Here is a 20,000-nt window from a genome sequence, read left to right as displayed (position 1 = left end):
AATCACCACAGACATAGCTTGTATATGTTGTGGATTGAGCCAACGTTTGACATGCACCACCACCACTCAAACGATGTCGTTGGCGAAGAAATTAACTTCATCATCCTCTCGGTCACCGCCACCAACATCAACACCGTCATCCTCTCGGCAACCACCACCAACATCATCGCCTCCACCACCTCCCCGACCACCACAATCAACACCACCTCCTCGGCCACCACCATCAACACCACCCCCTCGGCCACCACCAACATTCCGAAGAGAGGCTTCCAAGATCTCTCCACGAGTGAGCTCCCAATACTTTCTTGCGGTTTCATCCATTGTGTCTGGATTCATGAACATGGTAGCACGTTCTTCAGCCTTCTTGGCATCACGAATCCTCTCCTCCTCAAGTGCACCACGAGGCGTCGGCCAAGGATGAGGCGCTGCTTTGGCCTTCTTCATCTTCTTCTTCGCGAGCACCACGCCGCCGCCGTCGGCTTTCGAGCCTTTTTTGCCTCCGGTAGGTGCGGCGGGAGGGTGGCGTGCCATTGTCGGAGAGGTGGTGGCCACCACGGACACCATTGGAGCAGTTGGAAGGACTCTGGACGCGTGGGTGGGTCTTCTTCATACCCAAGCTCTTCTTCGGCGGCGGCGACAGCGCGTGGGTGGTTTCCGGCGGCGAAAAGCCGGCGCCGGTGGCCGGCGGGGTGAGGGAAGGGGCCGGGCTATCCATTCCGGCCGGCCCGGTGGTCATTGGTGGTGGCGGCGGGGCGTGGCGACTGCGTCGGTGGGAGACAGTGCGCGCGGGAGAGAGGCGCCAGTTTTACTTGACCGCGGCGGGATGGAGTAAATTTAAGGAAATTTTAGGGAAAATAGAGAGGTGAAGTAAAAGTTTTACTTCGTTAAGTTTTTTAAGGGATCGGCTAGGTGCGTCGTAAGGGAGTAAATCATAAATTTTACTTCCTTATGGCCTTTTAGGGATTGGTTAGAGTTGCCCTTACATTTGTATCATTCGAGATTTCCCAAGATATCAACATATAGAGTACGAATTCAAAGGCCTCTATGACTCTAGCTTTCTTTTCTATAGGTCGAAATGTTTGTCCATGTCGTGTCCACTCCTTCAATCACAGCCCGACAACAGTGTCGAACGGGACTCTCTCCTAGGCGTTGAAACATTTCTTTTGTTCGGTCTAACCCATCGAAAATGTATCCATGTGGCATGGAATCTTTGTTTTCAAAATGTGTGAAAAGTTATTCTTTCGATGATGATTTGTATGCCGTCTTCTTCTAGTCTAGTTCTAAAGAACCAAAGGGTGGGGTGAGCTTTTTTACTGGTGCAAAAAGAAAACAGGTTCGAAAACGGATTATCCACCCCTCTAGCCTATAAAAGCATCTCCACTTGCCCCTCCAACAGGCCCCCCAGGCGTCTTTTTTATCGCCGGCTCAAAAAAAATCAGTTCAGTCGCGCACCCAGGAGCCCAAATTTCGCTGGTTAGGGCCGAAACTGGCGCCGGCGGACCCAGGCCGAACCCGGCGCGCTGGGGGGCGCCGGGGGAAATGAATTTGAAGCGAAAGCTGGTGGACCCGTCGAGTCAGCGACGCCGAGAACCTTTGTCCTCACCGCCTCGGTTTCCCGCGAGGAATCAATGCGAAGGCTACCACCGGTCAGCCTTCCATTGATTCACGGGCGACGCAGTAAAGATGAGCCACCGCGCGTTCCGCCCCCTCCCGCCACGCGTCCACACTGCTGCCGCCCGGTCGCCGCCCACTCGCCGCTATAAAAGCCGCCTTCCCTCCCCGCTGGCCGCACACTCGCCTCCCCCACAGCCTCTTTCCTTCGTCGCCGACGCCCCTCTCTTTCCCCGTCCTGATGGCCGAGCGTTTCCCCGGCGACGGTGCCGGCGGCCAATGGCTTCAGCCGCCGCCACCTGCACGAGTGGGAGGCGCGCCTCCTCCACGAGGCCGACTACCCGGCACTCCCCAACATGCGCGTGCCGGGCTCGTGGAGGCTCAGCACCAGCGGCGTCCCCGTGCCCCTTCCGCCCACCAGCGCTGACCGCGGCGCCGAGATCGTGCGGATCCGGTTGGTGCTACCGGAGGAAGCGTAGCAGCAGACCAGGTACGCCCTCGACAGCACTACCATCTGGACGACATACTTCGAGCGCCGCCACACCGACCAGCTCCGCTCGACGAACGGCGCTCCCGCAGCGCGGGGGCGGCACAACCCCGAGGGCCGCCGCCAGTGGTGGGGAGTCCCCGGCCGCACTCTCCAAGCCGTCCTCGAGCACATCGAGGGCGGCAATGCGCCGCGGATGGAGTACCCGCCGCCGTGCTACTCGCGCCGGAGCGGCTCCTCGTGGCTGCCAAGGCGCATGGCGGGCGTGTCGTCTTCATCCTCCGGTTCCCACTCCTCCGGCGCGCCGACACCGCTGCTCGCCGCCGTGAAGGCCGAGCCCCAGAGACGCCGGAGCGCCGGCGCAGTGGTAACCTCGTCATAAATGAGGGCCGCTGTCGCCAACCTTCCCCTCCTCCCCGCGGCCATCTTCACCTGGTCAGGCCGAAGGAGCCGGTGACGCCGCCAGTCGTCAAGCAGGAGCACCTCTCCATGGCCGCCGACGAGGAAACCGGCCTTAAATGGGCGCGGGACGACTACGTCCGGGAGGAGATGGAGCGCCAGCGCCCCGCCCTCGAGGAGATCGCCACTCGGCGCCGCGGCCGCGGCCGCGAGGAGGGCGGCGTCGTCATCCTCGACGAGGAGGCTCCCGAGCCTTCCAACCCCGTCTTCCACGGCGACCCAGGACCGGGCTGCAGCAAGGACGATGGCGGCGGCGACTACACCAACTTCTACATGCTCCCCGGCATGTAGAAGGCTCGGCGGCGGTGGCGGCGTAGTAGTTTTAGTTTAGTTTTAAATTATATTTTAAGTTTGTACAAATATCAATGAAAACGCCTGAATTTCCTCCAAATTTGTGTCATTTTATACGAAGTTTGGCCAAATTTAGTTTTCAAAAACCAGCGTCTGGAGCCAACTGGGGGCCACAGTCAGGTTCGGTTGGGAACCCGACCCCCGGCACGGCAAAAAAAGCACTGGCTAGACCCCAGGAGGCGCTATTTCAGCCTCTGGGGGCGCCGAACGGCTGGAGATGCTCTAACACCCACGAGTTTCTGCTGGTGTGCGGCTGGAATCCACCCCACGGCGCCGGAGATGCGGCGACGCTCCAGAACCTCACAACGTTAATTTGTCTGTGCCACAATCACGTCGCGTCGGATTGACGATTTCAAATAGACGCACGACCTGAACAGAGAAAACAACGTGACGCTTAGAGCATCTCCAGCCGTTCGGCCCCCTAGGGGCTTGAAATAGTGCCGCCTGGGGGCGCGCCGGCGAAAAAATCGGCATGGGGGGCTCAGGTTCCCAGCCGCCCCCAAGGTCGCCCCCAGGCGATGATTTCGGCCCACTTTCGGAGTAACTTGGCCCACTTTTGGCGCAAATTGTACCAATTTCGGCCCATATTCGGCGTGCTTCGGCACAAATTCAACAGAAGCTAATTTTTATCACATAGTTCATCACAGAAAATTAATACAAATCAAATAGTTCAACAAATCAATACAAATCAAATAGTTCGACAAATAAAAACTTATATTTCATCACACGTCGAGCTAGGCGTTGCCCTTGAGCCTCCATAGGTGCTCCACCAGATCGTACTGCAGTTGTTGATGCATCTGTGGGTTTCGGATCTCCTGGCGCATATTGAGGAAGGCAATCCAGGTCGCTGGTAGCTGGTGATCAACTTGGGCAAGAGGATCCTGCCTGTAATATGGTTCAGTGTCAAACACTGGCTCTTCCTGCTTGCTCTCAATGATCATGTTGTGCAAGATGACACAGCAAGTCATGACCTCCCACATTGGATCTTTCGACCAGGTCTGAGCGGGGTATCGGACAACAGCAAATCGAGATTGGAGCACACCAAATGCCCGCTCGAGATTGGAGCGTCGGCGAAGAGGAAGCAATAGCCTTCCAGTCGATGCCTCTGCTTTGCCTTCAGTCGGCCTGGCGCCGAGCCACCTCGCCGCGGCTTTGCATTGCTTGCGAACAGGCCGGCCAGAGCGGCGAGGATCATGAGGTGCTCTTCGTCATGGGCATCGACATCGGCTTCCTCCTCCAGCAGCGCCGCGAACGCCTCCTAGTCGTTCGAGTCCATCGCCGAACACCTGGCGGGCGTGGTAGGCGCGCAACCGCCGGTATCCCCGCCCTGCGTGGCCGGAGCGCCTGAAAGCTCGCCCAGGAGCGGGTGGGAGGCTGCCGCGGCGAACCCTCTCTTTTCCGGGCGGGGAATGGCCTTCCTACCGGCGGTGGGTACGTAGGCGGTGGCGGAAGGGCGTGCGCGTGCAGGGGGGCGCAAATCTGGACGTGCATGATGCTTTTTCGCCTGACAGTGATGGCCCAGGCGCGGATTTTTCTTCCGCCAGAGCCCCTAAGCGCCCTCAGTGCACTGGGTTCGGCCTCGGATCGCCGGGCCAAAATATGGGCCGAGCCGGCGGAATTCGACATCTTGAGAACGCGACTTGGGGTTTTTTTCGGCGCCGACGTGAAAAAACTTGCCCTGGGCCCTGTTTGGGGCGCGAATGAAGATGCTCTTAGCAAACGAACGAGGGAGCGCCTGGTGCTCGTTGCAGGAGCAGTATATACCCCCGTCGCCGTCCGAGCTCGATCCACCGAACCGTAGGTTTTTGTTTCCTCTGGCGGGTGACGCCGGCCAAGTAAATGTCGGCACGATTACTATACGTCCCCATTCTTTATTTTCTCTCCCAGGCTGTTTGGAAGTGGCCATCGCCCGACTCCTGGTGAGTAATCTTCTTTTTGTTCGGTTGATCATCTTGGGAAGCTTCTGCAATTTTCAACGGCAATTGTAACGGTGATATTACTATACATGAGATTTTGAAGTGTCGCTGTCTCTGAGGCAAGCGGCTGAGCTCCTCCTTTTGACTGGAGTAGTTGTTGATCGAGCAAAGCATGCATGACTCGATGGAGTGGAGATCGATCCATGATTGATTACTTTGCTCTGAAGGAAGAATATATATTGATCGATCTCGAATTCGGCTTTTTGTTTAGTCCACAAAATGTGCAGTGTGTCATGATTTTGCTCGATCGATCTGCGCCGTGTACGTGTGCGTGTACATATCATCATCTAATATAAAGCAACTCGAGCATCTTGGAACTTGGACGTCGTGTTTGGTAGAGCCATCGATCAAAAAGCTTTTGTGTACACGTACGTGTGTGCAGTGTGCACACTTTCTCTGGGACACAAAAAGGAAGCTAAGTACTTAGATTGACATCAATAACAAAAAAAGTAGTTCAATTGGCATCTCTCAGAAATGTAGTTAGCTTGGTAGCCAACAAGTTTTTTTCTTCTGAAAAGGAGGATGACCCCGGTCTTTGCATCTGGGAGATGCATGCAACCACATTATTAATTGTTCACAAAAACCTTATAAAGTAATACATCAATATGGCTGAAGCCGTCATCTTGTCAACATCTGTCGCTACTCCTATTCATTAATGAAGTGTGCCGAATACCCAGACCTGTCAGCTAAGCCTAACATCTAAAGCCAGATGTCCCAACCAAGCTACATACTAGGTGTAAGGCACAAACCGGTCTGACGCAGTCTCATATGTCGTCGCCACCGTCTTCCATCGACTCATCTTCAGAGCAGATACTGAGGCATCGACCTTGCCAGACCTGCTGTCGACGCCACCACAGCGCCAGACAACACCTCCTTCCTAAGCGCGTCCATTCGTAGCCAACAAGGGTCAAGCTAAGACCTAAGATGCATGCCATAACTTTTGTATTTAGGGCGTACGTCTATCAGACAAACTTGCAGTGTACACAATTCTGGGGTGACTCACATTTTCCACGGGAGAAACTTTCTTCCATTAATTATCTAGACAAAATTCTCCACTATCGAGCACCAGCATCACCCTCTCATGTGAGCATCTCCAACAGGCGCACAAAAGTTTCGCGCTCTAAAATAGTTTTAGCGCGCCACTGTAGCACTTTTAACGCGCCGGACACAACATTGCTTTACTAGACGCCGAAAACACGCGCCCAAAAAAAATATGCAGTGTAAATTGTGAAGCGCGCGCAATCCGGCGCCTCAAATTTGCAACATGTGATAGCATTTTTTAGCGCGCGCCCAACCTTTTTTTTCGCGCGCACTATTTTACAGCTTCTGCTGGAGTTGTCCGGCGGCAAAAATTAAAAATGTTAGCGCCCGGAGCAGTTTTTACTGTACGGTAGAAAACTGATGAGGTGCACAAAGAAATCATCCCGAGAACAGGAGCAAGATCATTCTCACCAATAGGAAAACGCGACGAGGAATAAACAATTGCACAGCAGATCGATTTCACCGATGGATATATGATTGGTTGCCAAGAACAGCTCGGCAGAAGCCGGCCTATAGGTTTCTTCATCAAGATCCTCAGGTGATGATTAATTGAACTGGATTTAACTTCGTATATACACAAATTAAACCTCGTACCATAATTAAGTTTCATCGGATCAACCGACCAAAACTTACACGTAGAAATGAAATCCAACACTTGTGCTTAGCTTCCGTAATCTATTCAACAAGATTATACTATATAGCTTAGCTAGCTTGTGCTCTGAGGCGATGAGGAAGACGTACGTCCGAAGCATGCACTCGATGAAAATAAAGAACCAGGCATCAACTCAGGCGGCCGGTCGCCGCCGCCAGCCTGCACGTCGGACCGACCAGATATTAAGAGACCGATCGACAGCGGCGCCACCGACGCGCGGTGGTGCGGTCCAGACGCTGACGCAGCCGGCGCCAGCGTCATCCGCCTCGACGAGGACGATGAGATGGCGACCCGGCACTTCCCGGACGCGGTGTGCCGCCTAAGCATCTGGCACATGCCCTCGGCGACGCGCTCCGCGGGGCCGCCGCGCCTGAGCATGCGGCAGAAGGCCATGTGCGCCCGCACGGCCTCCTCCACGCCCATCACCGCCGCGCGCTTGCTGCGGCCGGCCTCATACTTGACGGACTCGGAGCACAGCCCGCACAGCCACCGGCCCCCGAAGTAGGCCCTCACGCCGACGATGTACTCGCCGGTGCACTCCTCCTCCATGCCGCAGCACTCGCAGCTCACCACCGCCAACGGCTCCACCGCCTCCATGTCTAGTTTGGAATAGATCGGTAGTTAACCACGGTGGGTTCTTGGACTGGTTAATCTCTGGAAGAAGAAGAAGAAGAAGAATCAGGTTCTCTTGTGCTTTTCGTGCTGTGCTTTGTGTTGTGTGTGCATCGGTAGGTCCATTTATATATCGTTTGGGAGGCCCAGGGCACCTTAGCTCTCTTTGTCATGGCGACCTGGACAATTTGTGTATTGTCACATGGACTCACGTACCCCTGCTCACCGGCCGGCCAGGTGTGGCATGCTGCGTTGCCTGTTTACGCTCTAGCTACTCCTATTTCCATCAGGGTCTACGTATGCTGGTGCACTACTTGTTCCTCGCCTGGTTTAATTTTCCCTGATGGGAAGGGAACATGAGAAGAACATTTCGTCCAGCCAGCTGCTTCGTCTAATTTAATTTGTCGAGGACTAATAATCAAATATCCGCGCGCTTTAGTCTTTGAATAGGCCGTCTTTGATTGCTATTTCATGACTTCGATGATGTATCATGTATAGATTGATCTTGATCACTTCCAAGTCAGAGGTGCTGCGCGGAGGAATTTATCTCTGCCCTAGATCACAGGCAAAGATCGGCACCAGCTGGCTCCCTACGTGCAAGTGGAACGCCCCTTGCTTCTGCCAATGTGCAAGTGGAACCTAACTAATGTGCTGCGCGGAGGAATTTATCTCTGCCCTAGATAAGCACGTTTTGCTATTACTCCCTCCGTTCCAAATTACTCATCGTGGTTTTAGTTAACCACGATGAGTAATTTGGAACAGAGGGAGTACTTATAGTCAACTAAACATTGTTGGGCTTCATCAGCCGATTATTTTGTGTACGCAGCTGTGCGCACTCTCCACGGATTTATATTTTCCGCCCCGATGGTGATGGAGATGAGGAGGAGCTTAGCCGAGATCAAGATTGTCAGAATTACGATTTTGTCATGTGATTCTACGCATTCATCTATATTTTGTTGGACTGGTTCTACAATTATAGTTGATAGGTTCTGCGGTTTAAGATTTCACATCTACTTCGGTAGACCCCCCCTAAACACAAGAACGACTCAGATTAGCCCATACCTCTTTGTAATAAAGGGCATGATGGTCATATCTTGCTGGCCGTACACTTGCGCGCTGAGCCGTCCCAACCATCTCTTTAAATCGCAAAAAGTATGAGTGTGCCAAGATTCGAGACAGGAACTTCTGGTTCAAAATTCGACGCACTAACCAACTTGCCACCACCACTTCACGTGCTTGCAAGTGTCTTTCTTATTCTTTTCTTCTATCCGCTTTTCTTTTTCCAATTTTCTTCTTTACTTCTTTCCTTCTTTCTTTTTTCTTGCTCTTTTTTCTCGTTTTTAACGGTTTTGTCCCAGATTTATTTTCCTTCTCTATTTCATATTTTTCGTTTTCCTTTCTTTTTTGTTCATTTTTTATTTTCCCTTTTCTCTTGCAATGTGCAAACTTTTTCCAATTTCGGTTTTATGAAAGAATGGACTTTTAACAAAATTTGCGAACATTTTTTCAAACTTGGTGAACGTTTTCCTAAATCAATAACTTTTTTAAAATTCATAAAAAATATTGATGAACGTTTTTTCAAAATAGATGATTTTTTTTCAAAATTGTTGTTCCTTTTTCTCAAAATTGATGAAGTTTTTTTCAAAATGAATGCATATTTTCAAAGTAGATGAATTTTTTTGCCAAAATTGATGCACTATTTTCAAAATCGATGAACTTTCTCAAATCCTTAAAAAAATCTACAAACATGAATTTTTTCTCAATTCATGTTCCAAAAAATGCAAAACTTGTTGAAACCCCAAACCACTTGACATGGTGCCTTAAATTGATCATACAAGGACATGAAAAAAACTGAGACCATTTAAGAGATGTTGAGAAATGGGCTACTCCCAAACGGACTCTTCTGGCCTAACCGAACAGTCTCCGTCGAACATGGTATTTTTGGAAATCTCAAGACTGACCCAAACTTCCGTAAGCAGGTAGGCGTGCCAATGGTAGTCATTTACGCCAGGTTTGAATGATTTCCTACACCATATGCAAGTTGCGACACGTCCCGCCATTTATCGACCATTTTTTACCGAGAAAACTCCAGAAAATACAAAATTTGTCGAAAAGCAAAGCAACTTGGCATGGTGCCATAACTTGGTCATACAAGCCACTGGAAAAAATAGGGTCATTTCAAGGATGTCGAAAAACAACATGCTATGAGATGAAGCTTTGTATTTTATGAATATTTGTATTTCAATCCTTTTTCTTACAATTGTGTCTGTTCAATGTTTATACAATTTTTTAGAATGCGAATGTTATAATTTATGAACAAAATTTGAAAACGCAATTTTTTAATTTTTTTGAAAAAATGAAAATGGAAAAGAAACAAAAACTATCAGCAAAAAAGAGAAAGAAATAGTGGAAAAAGTCTGCTGTGCTACAGTAAGCTGGTTGGTAATGAAGGAAATATGCCCTAGAGGCAATAATAAAGTTGTTATTTTATATTTCCTTATATCATGATAAATATTTATTATTCATGCTAGAATTGTATTAACCGGAAACTTAGTACATATGTGAATACATAGACAAAACAGAGTGTCCCTAGTATGCCTCTACTTGACTAGCTCGTTGATCAAAGATGGTTATGTTTCCTGACCATAGACATGTGTTGTCATTTGATGAACGGGATCTCATCATTAGAGAACGATGTGATGGACAAGACCCATCCGTTAGCTTAGCATAATAATCGTTTAGTTTTATTGCTATTGCTTTCTTTATGACTTATACATATTCCTCTGACTATGAGATTATGCAACTCCCGAATATCGGAGGAACACCTTGTGTGCTATCAAACATCACAATGTAACTGGGTGATTATAAAGATGCGCTACATGTGTCTCCAAAGGTGTTTGTTGGGTTGGCATAGATTGAGATTAAGATTTGTCACTCCGAGTAACGAAGAGGTATCTCTGGGCCCTCTCGGTAATGCACATCACTATAAGCCTTGCAAACAATGTGACTAATGAGTTAGTTGCGGGATGATACATTACGGAACGAGTAAAGAGACTTGCTGGTAACGAGATTGAACTAGGTATGATGATACCGACGACCGAACCTCGGGCAAGTAACATACCGATGACAAAGGGAATGACGTATGTTATTATGCGGTTTGACCGATAAAGATCTTCGTAGAATATGTAGGAACCAATATGAGCATCCAGGTTCCGCTATTGGTTATTGACCGGAGATGTGTCTCGTTCATGTCTACATAGTTCTCGAACCCGTAGGGTCCGCACGCTTAACGTTTGATGACAATTTGTATTATGAGTTGTGTGTTTGGTGACCGAAATTTGTTCGGAGTCCCGGATGAGATCACGGACATGACGAGGAGTCTCGAAATGGTCAAGAGGTAAAGATTGATATATTGGAAGGTTATATACGGACGTCGGAATGGTTTCGAGTGATTCGGGTATTTTACCGGAGTACCCAGGGGTTACCGGAACCCCCCGGGGGAAATATTGGGCCTTAGTGGGCCTTAGTGGAGAGAGAGGAGGGCCGCAAGGGGTGGTCGCCCCCCCCATGGCAGTCCGAATTGGACTAGGGGGAGGGGCGGCGCCCCCCTTTCCCTCTCCCTCTCCCTCTCCTTCCTTTTCCCTCCGGTGGAGAAAGGAAGGGGGGGGGGCGAATCGTACTAGGACTGGAGTCCTAGTAGGACTCCCCCCCATGGCGCGCCCCTCCTAGCCGCCGGCCTCCTCCTCCCTTTCTTTATATACGGGGGCGGGGGCATCCCAAAGGCACATCAATTGTTCTCTTAGCCGTGTGTGGTGCCCCCTCCACAGTTTACTCCTCCGGTCATAGCGCTGTAGTGCTTAGGCGAAGCTCTGCGCGGATCACATCACCATCACCGTCACCACGCCATCGTGCTGACGAAACTCTCCCTCGATCCTCTGCTGGATCAAGAGTTCGAGGGACGTCATCGAGCTGAACGTGTGCTGAACACGGAGGTGCCGTACGTTCGGTACTTGGATCGGTTGGATCATGAAGACGTTCGACTATATCAACCGCGTTAATCTAATGCTTCCGCTTTCGGTCTACGAGGGTACATGGACAGTCTCCCCTCTCGTTGCTATGCATCTCCTAGATAGATCTTGCGTGATCATAGGAATTTTTTTAAATTGCATGCTACGTTCCCCAACAGGTAAAGGATAGTTATAGTAGTTTGCGTTTTTTTAGTTAGACATTTGAGCTTATCAGTTTGTGTGCCTAGCGGCGAGCGGTCGGCAGTGAGAGTTACAGGGTTTGATCCGCGCATTGCCATTTCCTTTTTAATGTATTTTCCCTGTTTTCGCGTGCGATAATGGACGGGGCCAGTCGAGGCAGCGTACTGTGCGTGGCACCTTCTATCTGACTCTACTTCCCGAAGGCGAACCCTATTTGCCGCCCGAGGGTGTCAAAGCATCATGGCTTTGTTGAAGCGAAGCGACCGACACGATATGCGTCGGCCCACTTTGAACGAGCAACCGGTTTTGGGAACCTTTTAGAAGGTTCCCTGAGCTCACCGTATTGAAGAAAAGTATTTACCGTATATTAGGAAAATGTTCACTGTGTATAAAAAGTGTTCATCGTGTCTACTAATTTTATTCAACGTGCATTTCAAAAATATTCAACATATATTTTAAAGAAAGTTTAGTTTGTATTTGAAAAAAAAACACCGTATACTAGGAAAATGTTAAGTGCGTATTTTAAATTCACTTTTTAGAAAACTGTTCATATTTAAGAAAAGAATATTCGATTTTTTTATGATTTTGAAACATTGTTGGCATTCAAGAAATTTTGTTCGCACTGTTTTGCAAAAGTATTGAAAAAGAAAAAAAGTCGGATCTGCAGCTCTAAATAATACTTTAAAAGTTAGCGCTGCCTTTAAGCCGTACTGAGTTACTAGGCTGTCTGGTTAGCATCGGTTCCATTCATGGCCAGGTAGTGAGTTCGATATCACTTGCAAGTGCTTTTATTTTTCGCATTTATTACGGATACGTGTCTTAAAAATATATATTAATAAGTGTACGACAGACTACCGTATAATTTGTGAGATGCTTATATTGCCCTTTATACGCTTTGTGAGGGGTTGTTAGTTATGATCCTTTAAGTCAGCTTTGTGATTCTGACAACTTTGGGCGAGACTATGGTTGGGGCAGCTGAGAAACTGTATTTTCAGGCTTCTGGCGAGGTTGGCTTAGTAAGAGACAGCGTTGCTCATATGGGCAGGACGTGCGTATCTGCAAGCGTCTGGTTCGTACTATCGTGTTAAAAAAACTACTCTCTCCGTCCTAAAATATAAGACATTTTTGATACTATTATAGTATTAGAAAACGTCTTACACTTCGGGACGGAGGAGTAATTATGAGCTAATTTTGATGATAATCCTCAGCACATGTTCTCCTCCATGACGACATGGTATGGTCGACGGGCCCCACTACGTACCACCCTTTTTGTTTTCTTTGCAATACAGCCACGTACTTGTGCACTAGCCCGCAGGTGCTGCGAAGGCTGTCGGTATGTCTACCCACGTATGAAATTACAAGCGTTTGTGCAGGGAAGACGACAGCTAGAGATAAGACGGAAACAATTCTATTTAATTTCGAACAATTCCTAAATACTAAATATATCTCTTAACATCCCGTGGTCATAGCGGTGGCGTTACGAACACCAGAAGCGTCGTTGGCGGTCAGACTAGACAGAATAGCAGCCAACGGACTGACACACCCACGCAGTCGCAGCGGGAGCGTCATGGACAGTGTCGCATCGCGGACGCGTGGGCTGTAGAGGAAGCCGATGAGTTGCTCAAGCGAGGTGATAGCCCTTTGTGCCGTTGTCGAGGGAGGCGAGAGCGTAGAGTGGTATAGCCGTGGTCGAGGTAGCCGAGCGAAGAACACCGTGGTCGACGTCGAGTCGGGGCGGCCGGTGTCGAGGAAGTCGTCGTGGAGCTGCAGGCGCAAAAGGCGTCGTGCTTGTCCACACATCGTCTCAGGCCGGCCAGCGGCGGCTACTTCAGCTGGGACTTCGCCACCACCCCGCCTTCACTGAGCGGTGTCCCCGACCTCGGGCACGATTGGATTGATCATCTGCCCGCCCGCGATCCGCCTCGTCCACGCCGTGCAACCGATTTGATCAGTCGGTTGCCTCAGGTCGGTTGCACGCGCCTCCGTAGGTCCCGTGAAGGTCGTCCCGAGTACAGCGCGCCCCTTCATCGATCGAGCAACGAGCTGCCGTTGTGTCACCCCGTCAGGCCGCAGCGTCGCCGCCCCGTGGTTCTTCTCATGACTGCACCAACCCGCGTTGCCGCTGAGTTCTTCCTTCGGGTCGTAGCGCCGCGACAAGCGGTCCACGCCATCGCCTGAGGCCGTCCCCACGGCTGCACCGACCCTCGCGTCGTCATTGTGTCGCCTCTTTGGGCCGTAGCTCGGCGGCACAAGGTCAACGCCACTTCCGCCCCGCGGCGCCCATGTAAGAAGGGATAGAGAGGGATAATTGACGTAATGTGTTGAATTGTATTATTGAGTCTTGAGGGTAAGTATATATTCAATATAAGATTTGAAGGGCGAGACATTTTATGAAGATAGGACGGAAACAATTCTATCTAATCTCGCATAAGTAACTCCCGTGACATAGTGCTCAGCGGATGTACTCCTCCAGGACGACATGCCATGCTCGACAGGCCCCCACGAGGTACAGCCACGTACTTGTGCAGTAGCCCGCAGATGCCTGCGAAGACTGTCGGCATGTCTAGCCACGTTGGTTCCTGCCCGGCATTGCACTAGCACATCTTCACCGAATTAACGGTCTTGCTCGCGTGTGATCAGGGTGCACGCACGCGCGTCCATCGTCGCAGATGCCGTACGTTCATCGATCGGTTCAATCCCACCGCCCATCTCGATCGACGATCGGTCACGTGATCGTGTCCCATGTTGCGCGGTTGCGCGCGCGGCCGTACGTGTAGGTGTACCGTTGACGATCGTGGTGCTCTCATCAGACATCAGCCGAGCCATCGCTCAGCGTCGGCAGGGCCGGAGCGCGGGCCGGTGCTGTCGAGACGGGATCTGAGCACTGTCTCCAGTGCATGCATGCATGCTGCTCTATCATTGCATGTATCATGTCCGGCTCCGGCGGATTCGATTGGATATCGGCATACATATCGCCAGTACGTCGACACATAAGATGTCGTGTCGTGTCCGAGCCTTTCGATCATGTGGTCGACATGTGCGGGAGCAGCGTGGAGCGAGATGTTCCTCTCCTCGCTCAGTAGACCCTGATATGAGTAAAATGCATAAAACCATCACTTTCGCGTCTTAACTCTCTAAACAACACCGCTTTATAAAACATGACACTTTTCACCGCATCAAAGATTTGACAGTGACAAAAAATACTGATAAAAAAATGATCTCGTTTTGACGCGGCAAAGTGGCCACGTGGCTAGTGATGGACGACGCGGGAAATAACGGCCGTTAATGGCCCCGACCGACCGAGCCGGTCGGGAGATGCCAAAAAAGGAAATAGTGGCTCGCTCCTCTCCCTCACTCTTGCTCAACCACAGAACGCCTTCTTGGAAAGACGAGGATGAGAGCAGCGATGACGACGAGATGCTAAACTTTGCCGGGTAGGTAATGCCGCCACCGATGTACTCTGTCTGATAGCCTAGGATTAGGGTTATGAATTTCAGAATGAGGAATTTCCTTTTGGTATTATCTGGACCGGATCCGCTGCATTTGGCCACCCCAGATTCCTTTTGAAATTGATCCAGCCGCTACTAAGCATAGATGACTCGGACTTTGAAGGCGGTGTGGTGACAAAGGACGGCCCAGTTGAGTGCTACCACGGGAAAATAGCAAATAAATTTGTAGCATTACTAGAAGGAGGTTTTATAGATGTGGTACGGAAGTAAGTTGCAATACCTGTCGTGCTTTGCTTATTTGAAATCTGATCTTAACTGTTCTTTTTCTTTGAATGTTTACATTTTCTAGTAATTCAGTTATCTCCGTTCACTACTACATGATGCTGCTAACGCGACACTACAATGAGAGACCCTTGAGCGAAACTATGTGGGATGCATTAATCGCAACGGTGTTGTAAGAAAATCGTAAAAAATGTCACGAACTATTTGCGATGGCGGAGATATCAAACACGATTTAGATTAGAGTTGCGTGTGCGATACGTGGCATACAGTTGATCTATACAAACTGTTTGCGATGAACATAACAACAGAAACAGTCAGCCAGATGAAGGTGTGTGTGATATACGACATACAATTCACTCGGACGAAGTGTTTGTGATTAGGCAACACAACAAAAAACGGTGAGCCAGATCAAGGTGTTTGCGATAGATGACATACAGTTCACTCGGAAGAACTGTTTGCGATGAGCCAAGACAACAAAACGGTTCAACTTAACAAGATGTGTGTGATACGCGGCAAACAGGTCCACAATTAGAAATGTGTGCGAAGGCCGATAATAACACAAACGATTGCTGCCAATAAGCCGTGTGTGTTGTGGGCAAACGATTGCTGTATATAATTATCAACGATTGATGAAAGCATCACCGCAGGTTTCCTAGTTTGGTCTATGTGCGATGTGATTTGTTATGTCTACAGAACAACAACATATATACTTATAAGGACATGATTGCATACCGAAATTAGACACCCAATTACATAGGTGGCTAGTACATACATGATATTTGCACACACCAAAGTAAACTATTACGTGCATCATGAACTAGGTTAAATGATCAGCTAATCATCATCTATTTCTTGTGACGCTTGCCGCCACTGCTCTGCTGGTGGCTCAATCCCTCGGTGACTACTGGAAGGAGGCATTCCCTCATGTCAACGATCTGGCTGTGCATCTCGTAGATGTGCACGTGTTCTTGGCCGTGAACTGGAAGGAGGCACCCCTCATGTAAACGCTCCGTTTCGCCATTTCCGAGCACCTGGACGCCAGCAGCTCCACCGTGGCCGGCAGCAGCCGTGTGCCCTCGAACAGCACGCTCCTCTGGTACTCCAGCACCCACACCTCTGGTTCTAGCAGCACTGCTGCTGCACTCCAGCCCCGGTAGCTCCAGGAGCTCCCATTGCTCGCACTCACCATCGGCAATACGCTCCCATCCGACCACCGCAAACAAATACAAGACATGGATTTCAGTTATCTGCTACTGGTGGTTCGGGTGATGAAGTAATATTGGCATTGATAGTCGACATTCTGTCAATTATCTCGGTGAGCTTGCCGGAGAGGATGGTGATGTGCCGTGTCAAGAGCGTAGACGGGAGCAGGCCTGAGCTCCGGAGAGGGCTCCCCCAGATGCTGACCTCCTCTGCAGCCGACTTGTAGAGTGAGCAGCGCCAATGGAACAAATGCTGATCATTCTGAAAGAAAATATTTCGTCTATGAAGAACTGTCTCTACAGCCAAGAGGAAATACGTTGATTGACACACAAGAACGACGAACCTGCTGGAGTCGCCAGACGGAATCCTTCGAGCTGCAGTTGGAGATCCTGTCGGCGCCGATGAGCTGCCCGACCCCTCGCTCCAAGGAGCGCAGTTTGTGGCCTAGACCTGCAGGCGCAAGGCATGCCTCTTGGCCCAACCGCGCGACGGCGTCCGAAGACAGCTAGGGGCCGAACCCCCGGGCCACGACCTCCGGGATGAGCCCCGTGTCCACCCATAGTAGGAGCATGATACGTCTCCTTCGTATCTACTTTTCCTAACGTTTTTCTTCTTGTTTTGGACTCTAATTTGCATGATTTGAATGAAACTAACCCGGACTGACGCTGTTTTCAGCAGAACTACCATGGTGTAATTTTTGTGCAGAAATAAAATTCTCATAATGAAACCAACCTTTTTGGAGAATTTTTATACAATAAAAGAAAAATACTGGAGCCAAGAACCACTGGAGGGGGCCCCTGGGTGAGCACACACTACTAGGGAAAAGCCTAGCAGTAGCGCGGGTCTAAGGGCTATCAATAGCGCGGGGAACATTTAGTAGTAGCGCGTTTATACCCGCGCTACTGCTATAGCTACTTAGCAGTAGCGCTGACCATACCAGCGCTACTGCTAAGTGGCTTAGCAGTAGCATTTTCCTGTTCAGCGCTAAAGAGCGCTACTACTATATTTTCACATATCTTTGTTTTTTGCTACGTATTTGCGATGTTTTTGTACAAATTTTATACAGTATACTAATCATATCATAAACTGGCAATATGCTCATCATATCATACACATAATAGTCTCATCATATCATCCAACACAAATCATGTCGTCACATCATAATCACGATATAGCTATATAAGTTACATGGCATGTCTCATCATACATAATGTAGTACTTCTTGAGGCACCGATTCGTATCCCTCTCTCGCACTAGCGTGAACCTAAACTAACTACTTTCCGCTTCGGCTCTGCTATCGAAGACTCCGGCAACTCGTTGTATACTCCTGGCGTAGCACTTCTTCTCCATCGATGATTTATGTACCTGCATCGTCACATGAGTCGATAATATGCAACATATATAGTTGAGCAACAGAAAGAGACAGACTTGGCAAAAATAGAAGCAACATACCATAAGCATAAATAAGAAAGTTCATCGTACCCAAAATGCCCTAAGTAGAGTGATCTTCGCTAGTTGTGGAGGACGGTTTAATTACATCACAAATAAAGTTTCATCGTGCATAACTCAAAGTTTCGTCATAGAGAAAGTATGGACTAAATGGACACTTTTTCATATATCGTCAATCACTCCAACATGTCATGCCATCCATCCAAGTCAGGGAGATAGTCCCCGAGCGCAGTGAAAGGCTTCAGGTCGAGACGCTGAGTCGATACGCGTGTTCGGACGTCTTCCCGCGACATTTGCCCTTCTTCCTAGAACATCCCTGTTTTTTCGATGACCTCCTTCATGATGATTTGGGCAAGTTCACGCTGGATTTGATAGAACTCAGCTCGAAGTCGATGATCCGGGATATCTCCTAGGTTCTTTGCCCATTGCAGAATATGGGCATCACCGGATCTAGGTGACATGCGAAGGTTCTGCTGATCCTGTCTGTACTCCAGCATGTGGTGGAGGACATAGAATCCATCACCGAGAGTACCACTCGGTTGCTGGTTGTAGCAGAAGTCGGTCTTATGGCCGAAGGCGGGCGCGCGATTCCTTGTCTTCTTGACCGTGATCTCTCCACCCCGTAGGCCGTAGGTAAAGATAGCACTATCGAGAACAGACTTGACGTGGGTGTAATCCTTTTTGTTCATGTTCTTTGATGAGTCCAAGTAAAGACCGCGGGAGAATCGGGGGTAAAGGATGATGAGGATGGCATGCACGTCGCTGCGCAAAATAAGTACACCTCAAATTAGCCTCCATCGTGCAAATGAATGATTGAAACTGAAGGAAGGATATCCGCGTGGATGACTTACATGGTATGATAAGGCACGAGAATCGTCTCCTTGTCCTTATTGCCGACCATGAAAACGGCGATGTAGTTACTCACGTATTCACAGTGCTTTTGGCAGACTGCAAAGAAGCCCTCGTGCATGAAGTACGGGTCAGCGACACAGATATAAGGTATCTGCTCAATCCTGATGATGTAGTTCATGTACAAGGCAAAAAGGCGGACAAACATAAAATCCAGCTTTTTCAAGCGAAACATGTCGAAGATGTATTCGAATCGAAGGAAGAACTTCTCCACTGGGAATGTGTCGACGTACAACCTTTGCTGCGACACGTTAACCACGTAGAGTGGGTATCCTGGCTTTTTTGAGGCGACCAGGCTTTTCTCTCTCCACAGCACATCGTCATGAAGTCTCCTTAGATCGCCGTATATGGCCTCTACCGCTGCCTTAGGTATGATCGGATCACCGGGGATATGACATTTTGCCGCATCAGGGATAGGTATACGGTCTTGGACCCTAGGCTGCTGAGGCGACTAGATCATAGAAGCAGCTTTGTTGCCTTTCCTCAGTCTCTTCCTATGCTTCTTTGCTACTGGAAGGTCGCCTATAATACGTTCATCCTCCGGCAATTCAGGCACCGACTCATCACGCTCAAACCCTGAGTACTCATATTGCTGAGCCATCAATCCTCCATCGTCATAGGCGCCAGTATTGAGATACTGTAGAGGGTCATCATCATCCTCATCGATAGCATCATGCATTGCTTCTTCGACGGCGACGACGTCATCAGCCACTAATGGAGCCTCTTCCTTACCCGGCACGACAGGCGACGCTAATTGGGTAGGTGGGGTGTTGGTGTTCATACCTTGCTGAGGCTGCTTGGTCGTGGGTGTGCTCCCGGCCGCCTCTAGACGAAGCAGACTCTTCGGCCACAATAAGACCAACCGCTTGCAATCGCCAAGCCACCGTGGGGTCTCATCATCATCTCCCCCTAGTGCTACCGGAGGAGCCAAATTCTTGTGGCCCGGTTCGACACTGCCCACGGAAACCTTGAAGATGTCAGGGGGATCGGCCGGCTGTGGAACAATTGTTCCTTCGGCTTCACTATCGTCGCCTTTCCCACATCCACCTTCTGGCCGTCGATGGTGTACAGTATGGTGCACGGGGTTACGTCGGCCTGCAAAGACATGTCTGCGGCGTGAGACATCTGAAAGACAACGGAAACGGGAGATTATACATATATTGAAGAGGGCCGGTGTGACAGGTACCGTGAGGGTGTCAAGCTCAGCCAAAGACGAAGCCCCACCAAGCACGCCACGGACAGAGGACAGGCTGCTAGCGGGTGCGGGACCAGGTGCGCTAAACGAGCTGCTCTCGAATAAGTTGGAAAGGG

The 20,000-nt window shown here is 49.8% G+C and overlaps 1 protein-coding gene and 1 pseudogene across 1 annotated transcript; both read right to left on the bottom strand.

Moving 5' to 3' along the window:
- Positions 1-6,442: 6,442 nt before the first annotated feature.
- On the bottom strand, positions 6,443-7,300 carry LOC109768777 (uncharacterized). The gene has a single exon (XM_020327499.4). The coding sequence runs from the start codon at positions 7,172-7,174 to the stop codon at positions 6,632-6,634; it is 543 nt and encodes a 180-aa protein (XP_020183088.1). The 5' UTR covers positions 7,175-7,300; the 3' UTR covers positions 6,443-6,631.
- An 8,725-nt stretch (positions 7,301-16,025) lies between these two features.
- The window catches only part of LOC109768774 (uncharacterized), a 79,948-nt pseudogene continuing 75,973 nt past the window's right edge, over positions 16,026-20,000 (bottom strand).

The sequence above is a fragment of the Aegilops tauschii genome, chromosome 5 (assembly GCF_002575655.3).
Source record: "Aegilops tauschii subsp. strangulata cultivar AL8/78 chromosome 5, Aet v6.0, whole genome shotgun sequence".
Lineage (NCBI taxonomy): Eukaryota > Viridiplantae > Streptophyta > Magnoliopsida > Poales > Poaceae > Aegilops > Aegilops tauschii.
The sequence above is the reverse complement of the archived record's forward strand: the minus strand, read 5'-3'. Positions and strand labels throughout refer to the sequence as shown.